Here is a 12129-nt window from a genome sequence, read left to right as displayed (position 1 = left end):
TGTTAGGATAACCACAGTGAGTTCCCCAGGGTGTCTTTCCATGCACCCCAGATGAAGAACGCGAGACCTCTGTATTACAAGCTGCAGGTCTACCAAAATTACTTCTTAATTGGGTTTTTTTAAAGCACGCAATTCCCCCCTTATAATCAGATACCGTTCGGAATGGATTTGGGCAGAAGATTAGAACGTTCCCTTTCATCTGTGACTAGAGTTTCACACCGATATGAGTTCAGAAATTCGGAGCCCAGAAATACTAACGATCAAATATAGGCTAAGCAGTCACATCTATTTGTTAATAACATAATCCGCCGATTTATCAAGGAATTGATCAACTGCTACAAAGTTGACAGTGCATGACATCTTCACCAAGAGAAGAAGAACATCGATAGACTAGATTGTATTTGCGGACTAGTGTGCTATAATTTGATTTCATCACAGCTGCGCTATTCACAGCTCAAGATAAGCCTTTCCAGTCGCTTGACAATTTATGATATAAGCCTATCAAACCTGAACTACACTACTGCAGTATCAAGTAGTGGTTGCTAATTGTCCCCATTGTCTATTTGGTTTACATTCATTTAGCGTGAAACGCGTGATTTCAGAATTGGGAGCAGATCAGGGAACAAATCAGCGAATGTCTCCAAACCGGGCCACACTTGATACTGTGTAAAGCGCGACTAGTCTGAATCAATATCAGTCTTCGAGAGTGTAGATATTCAATTGGCCACTAAACGGCGCTCCACGCTAAGAAGAATAACGTTTTATTATAGCCTCACTGTACATACGGCTTTCTGATCACTGTTCTAGCACTCTCATTAGGTACATGTTTAAGCAAACAATGAAAGTTTTGAGCCAATATGACTATTAAAATATGTAGCCCCTGGAGTTGAACAATAACATGAGGTTTATTTAAAAGTTGTATATTTATACAAATTAGTAAGCAGTCTACTTTATCTATATGGATTTCATCTGCAGAGTATCTGCATTATCTGCAGAAATGTGGCTTTTTCGGTACAATGTGAGAGCTTGGTCTTGGTCTCATGACACAATTCAGCATAAGGGGGTGACAGTAAGAGTTGCAACTTGTTACAACATGTTTTGTTTAAACTTGCAGTTTCCTTGCGATGCAGCACAGAATCCACTGAGGGGCGACTCGTGGTGAGCAATCTAATGTGAAACCCCACTGTTCTTTCTTACAATCACCATACTGTATAGAACAGGCCTTAAAAACATATAATTGAAAACTGTTCCCGAGAGTATTGGCTAACATGTAAACCTATAAGTATTGGATGCTATAGGCCAATGCACACATAATAACAATGTAATAAGCATTCATAGGCCCATACAGTAAGTAGCCTTCAGTATCATGCAACATATGGATTGGAAGAAGTTATAATTGAGACGAATGGAGTAGCCTAGTTTACCTGTCTGTCTGTAAAGTGAGATTCCGTAACAGATAGGATAACGCAATCCACGAATAGATCCTGTGACTGCAGATGTAATTTGCCACGGTGGAACTAGAAACTGCAGAAATTCGGTCACATTCTAGTAGAAGATAGACGACTTTCAGACAAAAAAGGTAGGGGAGCAGATACCCCAAGAAAATGTCATTTAACTGTCTGGGCGCATCTTGGTTACACAGTACAGTACTATGGGCTGATTGCTGCACGTGGTTTAACAAGAGGGAGGCTAGGTGCTATGGTAACAAACATGGATGGTAACAATGTATCCCTCTCTGCAAACTCCTCCGACTGCGGTGCAATCAACCAACGGACTTTGTCACAATGTTATTTTTGGCATAAAAACAATTGCATTAAGTTTTGTATTGAAAAATGTAATGGAACAATATAGCTTATGTTAAATTAAACATACTTTCATAGACACGACCCCAATATGAAGAAATACGCAGCAATGGAGAAGCTAAGGGAATTAATTCCGTTGCACACCGTAGAAGTAAACAAATTGATACTGAGCGAGGAAGGTGGGGGATTCTCTGAGACATCCCACGTGGGTCCCCGAAATGTGTTGGCGTAAACAGCCAATGGTTGAAAAGAGTAGGGATTCCATGTATACCAATGAACAAATCAGGAAAGTAGCGACTGAGTAACACCACGCCCATTACGAGAGTGGATATAACCATTGAGTTTCGCACGATTGTGTCAGAAACCACTGAGCCATAGACAGGAGAACTATTACAAGGACTTTGCAATTCAACAACGAGCGAGTTTACGCTGAAACACTGCAAGTTAACCTATACCATATTGGATTACTTCATTGACACGGACGTTCTGCAAACCTCGATTCGGGAATATACTCATTGGAGATTATCCTGAATAACCTTGTGGATTATACAATTACGGATTTCAATATGACTCTGGAGGAACTCGTCGGATGCAATATCACTGAGAAAAAGTAAGTTCCTTGTACATTTGTCGCTCATAATAGCCGACACCTTGCTGCAACATAGTGTGCATTGAGAATAGATGGTTTGGCAGTGAACCGTGAAGCACATATAGCCTCAGTACTGAATTCACCAGGTGTTAGTAGCCTATTCTCAATTGTGGTGCATAACTAACATAATGTATTTTTCTTGAAGGATGGAGACCGTGAATCAAGCACTAGAAGAGCTGCTGGTGGCAGCGCAGCAACAAGACTGCCTGACTGTGGGAGTCTACGAGTCTGCAAAGCTGATGAATGTGTAAGTACATTATTGACCATTCTATCCTACGATTGACCATTCCATAATATGAGTCAATGGTGCATAGCTGCAAGCATGACGCGCATTGCAAGACTTTTGTCTGCGAATGTATCTATATTTGATATGCAGAACAGATCATTAATGTACTATTCCCTTTCTTTCTGCAGTGATCCTGACAGTGTTGTGTTGTGTGTTCTGGCGACTGACGAGGATGTCATTCCACTGCAGATTCACTTCACGCTCATCCAAGCCTTCTGTTGCGACAACGACATCAACATACTGCGTGTCTCCGGCATGAGTCGCCTCGCTCAGGTTCTTGGCGAGCCAAGCACCGCTGACAGCAACGGCAACGAGCCCAATGATCTGCACTGCATCCTTGTCACTGTAAGTACATCCTCCTATATTCTTATTTTGATTACATTGAACGGGCAATAGGCCTTATGCGTAGTTGTTCATTTTGAATACATCGAAATTATCAAATCATCACAATTTCCTAATTCAAGACATTCCTGACGATATCTCTCCCCCTTTTGCCTACAGAACACCCAGTGCCAATCTCTGAAATGCCAAGCGTTGCAGGATGTCGGCAACTACTGCGAGGAGAGTCGCTGCAAGAACCAATGGGTACCTTACCTGTCCCTGCAGGAGCGCTGAACTAATGACCCTCGCTGAGAAACGTGAAAGCGATGAAAACAAGTGAATAAGTCGTCATTCTTCCAGAATGAGAAAGGCGTTCAAGAAGGGGCATCGTCGACATGCCTGTGTTTGCCTGCCCTGGGCCGCTATCCAGTGACGGAGATGAGCATGCGAAGGTTCCGATGGACAATGCGCATACAACCATGACGCATCTGACCCCGCTCTCTTCCTTCGCGGAAAGGAACTGTGTCGGCGGGAGTGGGGCGTAGGAACGAACTGTAGAGAAATCTCGCTGCTGTTTGCCCAGCCATGTTGGAACAACCGGCGGGGGCGGTTGCATCGCGTGGGAACGGACTTGCAGTTTCGTTATTTGAGAGGAGGGACAAAGCAACTGTATCAATGAGAATACAGACTTGAAACTGAGTTTAACCCTATGCTTTCTGACGTGGAAGTCAGTGTGTTTATGATCAAATGCAATGTGAATGACTGCAATGCTCTACAGTTGGATGTTATGAGTAACAGTGCAATGCAGAAGTCTTCAGAGCAACAATGCCTATGGGTTGTTATTGTGTAAGAGATATCGATAGGGTATTGTGTAAAATATTTTTGATAGAGTATTCTGGTTACACTCATAGCCAGGTGGCGGCTGCCTGTTAAGAGGGTCAAAAACAATGTAACAATGTAACAATGCCACAATGTTACCATGTATTGATTTATTTGACATTGACACAATTAACTAATGTATTGCCATTATTTAAGTTGAACAGAATAATATATAACAGTGAAATGCATTGTTGAATAGAATGTTAAACTTATTTGAATAAATGATTGAACTGAAATTGAATTCTCTGAGTGCTTTATCCTATGGGAAAGGGGGCGTTGCCGAGGTGTGCTTTGGGTACTGTTTCAGTGTTCTCCAACATTGTTTCTGGTAACCTAGGCCTACTGTACAGTATTGCACATATATGAACTTCACTCCAGCTGGGAATCAATCAGACAGTAATTAACAGGCCTATACCTATTGGATTATAAGGAACCAATTCAGAGTATTTTATGTTCACCCGTGTCCTGTCTATAATGTACACATGGAATCAGCAACACTTCCTAAAACAGTTCCAATACTTTACTTATACTTGATACCATTTCAACTTTACAGCCATGAATGAAAACCTGCATCAGAATGTAGCCTATATACTGTTTTTCCAAGGCTGGAGTTTTAAATGACACCCAGCCTAATGCATATGAACTAATGTCTTGCTATTTCTCACCAAGATGTAGGCTTCACAACACCATTATTAAATGCAATCTTGTACTTTCATACACATTGTTGAGATACACTGTTTGCTTTAGGCCAGACAGTAGCTTTCTGATGCTGTGATGCATCCACAGTAGCCTACAGTTTGATATCCAGAGAGCCTTCATCACTCAAATGCCATGCATGGGTAGTTGGAAGCATCTAAGCTCTCAAATCTCGAATCGGTCTACGTAAAGATTGAATCCTTTCACCTGAGTTTCTTGTGCAATTCGTGTAAAAAGACAGGTCAAACCTAGTTTCAGTTATGGGTCTTTTGTTGTTTAAAAAGACAAATAGGAACCAACCAAACAGGTGGGCTGTACTGTAGTTTCAAACAAATTTTTCCTTCACAATAGGCCCCCAATGAGACACTAACTGAAAAAAGGATTGCAGCATGGCTCGTGGTATATTCTCCTTCCTTATACTGTTGACGGCACTTATCCTCTTTCCAAACCCCTTGTGCAAACAAACAGAGTGTATCAAGATCTGGGTGTACAGATAGCTGAGGGTGCAGACCCGTCTCCTGGCTTTACTGGTAACTACTTCACATCCTGGATGGCGGCCAGCACTGTTGTGACACCCTGCCCCGGAACAGACTGTGACTCCATATAGGCCCAGAAATGCAGTACACTTCCTTGACTTGGCAGTTGTCCTGGACCTTTCGTGTGCCTAGGGTACAGCTTAGTCCTAGAAATGGTCACTAACGGCAGTTCACTCAATCTATTGTTGGCCTGTCTGGGACACAGGTAACAGGCTGATCTAGATAAGGCTTAAGGTTTGAACTACGATAGGTTGGTACATCGGAGAGACAAGGGTGCCACTGGGTTGAGCTGTAGCCTAGTAATGATGTTGTAATAGGCAAATAAGTCCAAATCTTCTCTCCAAAAAATTGGACAGAGAGCTGCAATATATAATAAAATAAGCTGCAGAGTGCAGAGGTGGTTTAAGGGGAGGGAAACAAGCTTATCTGGACATCTACAGTCCAAAATCTACATACTGCAAGCTATACTACACTGAGTGTACAAAACATTAAAAACACCTTCCTAATATTTTGCTCTCAGAACAGCCTCAATTTGTCGGGGCATGGACTTTACAAGGAAAGCGTTCCACAGTTATGCTGGCCCATGTTGCCTCCAATGCTTCCCACAGTTGTGACAAGTTGGCTGGATGTCCTTTGGGTGGTGGACCATTCATGATACATACGCATGGGAAAATGTTGAGTGTGAAAAACCCAGTAGCATTGCAGTTCTTGACATACTCATACCGGTGCGCCTGGCACCTACTACCATACCCCGTTCAAAGGTACTTAAATATTTTGTCTAGCCCATTCACCCTCTGAATGGCACACATATACATGCATGTCTCAATTGTTTAGGCTTGAAAATTATTATTTAACCTGTCTCCTCCCCTTCATCTACACTGATTGAAGTGGATTTAATAGGGGACATTAATAATGGTTCATAGCTTTCACCTGGATTCACCTGGTCAGTCTATGTCATGGAAAGAGCAGGTTTTTCTAATGTTCTGCACACTCAGTGTATGACCTCTGATACACCTTTTATTATACGTATACAGTACATACAGTACCATTAAAAAATTAGGACACACCAACTAATTCAAAGGTTGTATTTTTGTTTGTTTTTTACAATTTTCTACATTGTAGAATAATATTGAATACATCAAAACGATGAAATAGCACATATGGAATCATGTAGAAACCAAAAAAGTGTTAAACAAAGCTAAATATATTTTTTTGTTTTAGAATCTTTTCAGTAGCCACCCTTTGCCTTGATGACAGCTTTGCACACTCTTGACATTCTCTCAACCAGCTTCATCTGGAATGCTTTTCCAACATTCTTGAACGAGTTCCCACATATACTGAGCACTTGTTGGCTGCTTTTCCTTCACTCTGCGGTCCAACTCATGGCAAACCATCTCAATTGGGTTTAGGTCGTGTGATTGTGGAGGCCAGGTCATCTGTTGCAGCACTCCATCCCTCTACAATTTGGCCTTATAGCCCTTACACAGCCTGGAGGTGTGTTGGGTCATTGTCTTGTTGAAAAACAAATGATAGTCCCACTAAGCGCAAACCGAATGTGATGGCATATCGCTACAGAATGCTGTGGTAGCCATTCTGGTTAAGTATGCCTGGAATTCTAAATAAATCACAGACAGTGTCACCAGCAAAGCACCCCCACACCATCACACCTCCTCCTCCATGCTTCACAGTGGGAACCACACATGTGGAGTGTCACGCCCTGACCATAGAGAGCCCTTGGTTCTCTAATCTAAAACCACTGTCACTGCACTTGCAGGTTTCTATCTGTGAGGTTGGGGAATCCTGTCCAGACAAAATAGAAGGGGATAGACAGGGAGAGAAAGCGAATCGTGAAAGAAGCCCTAGTAGTAGGTGTGCGGTGGGATCATTGGTCTCTCACACACACACACACACACACACACACACACACACACACACACACACACACACACACACACACACACACACACACACACACACACTATAATTAGGTCACTATGGCAACCACAGATCAGTGTCTGAGACTAAATAGGCCCCAAACTGGTGTGATAAGGCTTTAGAATAGACTGTGTCATTTATCCCTGCAGCACGTTGTACATGTCGGGAGGAGTTACATGTAACCAATGATACCATGAACAGGAGCCCTATAGTAGTGGTCCTGTGCGGCTCAGTTGGTAGAACATGTCGCTTGTGTTGCCAGGGTTGTGGATTTCGATTCCCATGGGGGGCTAGTATGAAAATGAATGTACTCACTGGATAAGAGCATCTACAAAAATGTGAAATGTAATTCTGGGATGGCTTTTGCCATAAACACTTACTCTCTATCAGAAGAGCGTGTGGTTTAGAGCGTAAAATGGAATCCAGTGTGTCTCCAAGATATACATCATACCTGTGTTCTGGCTGTCTTGCAACCAGACAGACATCAAACAAATGTCACAGAGTTTTCCATGTGTGTGTGTGTGTGTGTGTGTGAGAGAGAGAGAGAGAGAGAGAGAGAGAGAGAGAGAGAGAGAGAGAGAGAGAGAGAGAGAGAGAGAGAGAGCGCAAGAGCGAGAGAGCAATATTCTCTCATCTCAACATTTGCAAAAATATTGATTGCCATTTTGTGGACATCATTCCTGGCCATTATTACAGCCAGAATTGAATCTCCCTTCTAGCTTTTAAGATGTATTGGAATACACGAGGCAAGCACATGAGAGACTGTATATGTCTCATTCTGTAGACATGTAAGATACAGTTTTTGCACTAGAAAGCAACAATAATAGCTCTGGTAAATCTTAAAACAGAGTTTCATGCATTCCTTAAATAGAAGGCATATTTTTTGTTACAGAAACAGAGGGCTATTTTCGAAGTCTTCATTCTCATAGCATCATGCCCAGATCTATTGCTGCTCTGTTTTTATGGAGTGAGATGGCCACATACACACAATGCAGCTCGGTAAAGTGTGCGTCACATTGCCATAGAAACGGGAAGGGGTAGCCAGAGTATCTTTACTGGCTCGTTATCAAGTGTTTCTAGTCTTTATCTTTGTTAAATAATGAGTACAACCTGAACCAATCACACTTGGCTAAAGTTGGATTTGAGACATTGGATGCTGCATCACAGTCACAGGAAGATGATCAGTCATAGCAAAATTGAGAATTTCTGGTGCTGAGAAATGTGGCAGGTTTTTTGAAGAAAAAATTAATAAATCACGCCAATTATATTCGCGAACGACAACGTTATAACACTGTATATTATTTAGAAGGCACTCAGGACAGGGAAACACTCGTTATTTTCTCCAATGTCACATATTTGTTATTGCTGTTTAATTACACATCATCACCACGACACGGTCTGGGTCACTCATGAGAAAACGAGAATCTCCTACGATTTCCGCCTAGGTTCTGTGTCGTGCGCGTCGTGCTTGGCAGCAGCGCCGCTGGAATGCAAAGAATGCGGACCGAGCGGCGCGTCTTGACGGGAAGTGCGCTCGAGTAGGTTTTTCAAACGGTTAATTTGCATAGCCAGTGTGGCGCTCTTTTCCAGAGCGAAGTCAGGTAGGCAGGCTGAAGACACACTCACGTTCACTTTTGCACACACAATGGAGCTAAATAAAAGATAATTTAACATAAGAACTTGTATTATAAAATGCAATAAAACTATTCAGTGAAGCAGCAGATGACTGTATGATTGGGAATAATCATGGGTGCAAATGCCATATTTCGTTACCTAATTCAACCGATAATAATAAACACCGAGCTCTGTTGACATAGCTATGCAGCTTTCACTCAACAACTTTTAAGGATTTTACATTTTGTGATCTTCACTTCAAAGTTGTTTTCGCGGGTCACAAAAAGCAAAATTAGCATGACACGAGCTGAATTAAATGTCAAAGGCTTTGAGAATAAACAGCTTGGTATAAGCACAGTGCAACAGAACAGTGTCATTTCACAGAGATACACATGTTTTCATGAGAAATCTAGAAAATAACAGGAATTTCAAATACATTGCCAGTGCTTGGTTTGGCTGGAAGCATGTCGAGCACATGGCCAGCAACCTCTGTGTCTTGTTTTTTTAGCAGTCAAGTGATGGTTTGCTGCTAATGGGCCTCTGTATGCCTATGTAGATATTCCATTCAAAATCTTCCATTTCCAGCTACAATAGTCATTTACAACATTAACAATGTCTACACTGTATTTCTGATCAATTTGATGTTATTTTAATGGACAAAAAAATGTGTTTTTCTTTCAAAAACAAGGACATTTCTAAGTGACCCCAAACTTTTGAACGGTAGTGTACATTTTTTAACGCTAAGCTATTTTTCTGGAATTTGTCTTTCAGCATAAAAATAACCGACCTTTCCTCCACCAGTGAATCAACAACGGTGAACAAGCAGCACTTTAGGTATTTTGTCTTTGTATTGCCTAATCCTTATGATAATAGATAATGACTACGAAAGCTCAGGATTTGCAGTCAGATTTGTAACTAAATCACCCTGCCTGGTCTAAGTGGTTTGACTGCTACTTACAGGCATGATCATAAATATTTCAGTTATGGACTATCAAATATTACATTATGTTGCATGTTTTCTCAAATGTTAGAGTGAAAACTTGTAGCTACACAATTCCCTTCCATTCATGGTCCCCTTTCTTATTTGCTAAAGGGTCATCACTGAGGAAAGCTTGCAGGATGAGGAGGACCACAAGGCAGGTCCGCCGGAAAAAGTGAGGCCACATTTGCCACACGCAGCATTTGCCAAAGCACTTTTGATTTAGTTTAATAAAAAATGTTGTCGCCAAAGTAAAAAGAGGGCCAAAGTACTGTTTTTTTAGACCGATTTGCATCACGAATTGTCAACTCTCGCACAATTTATCTGTCCTTCACATCCGAGTTCTTCACATTCAAATGTTTCTGCAGGCGCTTTGTGTATCTTGACCAATCAGATTCACGGAAATCGCAGGTCATGTGCGGGCAGGGCACAACCCACAAAGATCGAGGCGCGCTGTCCGCTTTCCTCTGGTATTTATTTAGCAAGAGTGATAATAAATCACTCACGACAGACACAAGCAAAAATGATTTCATAAATGTAGCAGCCTATACACCTAAACATTAGCGATCTGATATGCTATGTTGCATGGAAACTGGACCATTTTTAGTCTGATCAACTTTAGGCCACTAACAACAGCAGCTGCATAGTCTAGCCTACTATGCGCACTGTCCTTCTGGCCAGGGTAAACTTGGGCTGAATACCTATACTTTTTTAATACAAAATGATTAACTGGAATTAATCAAGAAACACAATAGCTGACACTGACTGAGTTACTTTTCAATTAGGCCTACAGTTGCATAGGACAGGACTACATGATACAAACCTGCATAAAGTAAGCTCAGCGATGTGAGTTTTATTGTCCAATCATGCTGTTTTGGTGTCCACATTACTAACAAACTATCATGGTTCAAACACACCAAGACAGTTGAGAAGAGGGCATCATGAGACTAAAAAGATTTGGCATGAGTCCTCAGATCCTCAAAAGGTTCTACAGCTGCACCATCAAGAGCATCCTGACGGGTTGCATCACTGCCTGGTATGGCAACTGCTCGGCCTCCGACCGCAAGGCATTACAGAGGGTTGTGCATATGGCCTAGTACATCACCGGGGCCAAGCTTTCTGCCATCCAGGACCTCTATACCAGGCGGTGTCAGAGGAAGGTTAGAGAAATTGTCAAAGACTCCAGCCACCTTAGTCATAGACTGTTCTCTCTGCTACCACACGGCAAGCGGTACCGGAGCGTCAAGGTCCAAGAGGCTTCTAAACAGCTTCTACCCCAAACCAAAAGACTCCTGAACATCTAATCAAATGGTTACCCAGACTATTTGCATTGTCCCCTCCTCTTTTACGCTGCTGCTACTCTCTGTTATTATCTATGCATAGTCACTTTAATCACTCTACCTACATATACAGATGACCTTATTTACCTCGACTAACCGGTGCCTCCACACATTGACTCTGTACCGGTACCCCCTGTATATGGCCTCACTATTGTTATTTACTGCTGCTCTTTAATTATTTGTTGTTGTTTTTTCTTACTTTTTAGGTATTTTTCTTAAAAGTGCATTGTTGGTTAAGGGCTTGTAAGTAAGCATTTCACTCACTGTAAGGTGTTGTATTCGGCGCATGTGACAAATAAAATTTGATTTGATTAGATTTTTTATATAGCACAAACAGATCGAAGACCAAGCTAACATTTGGCTGATTGTCAGAACAAAAAGAGTGAAACTTCAATGTACTTGAGGACTACTCTAGAAATGCTTAGTTTGGTACAGGAAACACCTTCCAGCCGGTGTCAATTTTGCTGTTATTCTGGCTGCACTTTTTGATGTGACTGTAAATTAGGCATAGTTGGCTAGCTAGCAAGCAAGGGATAAGAACGTTGCCAGCCAGTATGGCAATGGAACATTTAGAATAAATATCCATGGATACTGAACAAAAAGACTAAACGACTGGGAAGAACGTTGCCAGCCAGTCTCTGGCAACCGAACCTATAGAACGAACAACCAGCCGGCTTGGGTAGTAACCCTAGATTTGTGTCGGGAATATATCTTGTGGAAGGATGAAATAGTATGAATAAATTAATCAAAATAACGCTTTGAATGAAAATATGTCAATCATAATTTGAATATTTTGGTAACATGTAAAAGTGGTAATGCCCTTGAAGCCGTTGTTTAGAGGATATATTGGCACGGTTTTCATTTGTGCCTGATATCAAAATTAAAGAAAAGTTATGTTGCAAATTCAGCAGGCTATGGTGTGAAATAGGCTTGTGCAGTCTTTATTTTATTACTTATTTTTAATGCCGTCTTTGGCGTGCTTTGGTGTGCTTATCGGATCACAAGCACCCTTTTCCCACTCCTATCGTCCCTTCCCTTCTTCTATCTATGGAACAGCTTGTTGCGTTGTGGCTATAGACATTTAATCCATAG

The 12129-nt window shown here is 41.6% G+C and overlaps 1 protein-coding gene across 1 annotated transcript; it reads left to right on the top strand.

Annotated features, from left to right (window-relative positions):
* The first annotated feature begins 2146 nt into the window (after positions 1 to 2146).
* LOC110524120 (growth arrest and DNA damage-inducible protein GADD45 beta) lies at positions 2147 to 4173 on the top strand. Its single transcript, XM_021603472.3, has 4 exons — positions 2147 to 2412; positions 2597 to 2698; positions 2866 to 3082; positions 3239 to 4173. Exons 1-4 carry the CDS (start codon positions 2369 to 2371, stop codon positions 3350 to 3352), a joined length of 477 nt encoding a protein of 158 aa, XP_021459147.1. The 5' UTR covers positions 2147 to 2368; the 3' UTR covers positions 3353 to 4173.
* The last annotated feature ends 7956 nt before the right edge of the window (positions 4174 to 12129 follow it).

The sequence above is a fragment of the Oncorhynchus mykiss genome, chromosome 5, assembly GCF_057628025.1.
Source record: "Oncorhynchus mykiss isolate SJ-2025 chromosome 5, ASM5762802v1, whole genome shotgun sequence".
Lineage (NCBI taxonomy): Eukaryota > Metazoa > Chordata > Actinopteri > Salmoniformes > Salmonidae > Oncorhynchus > Oncorhynchus mykiss.
The sequence above is the reverse complement of the archived record's forward strand: the minus strand, read 5'-3'. Positions and strand labels throughout refer to the sequence as shown.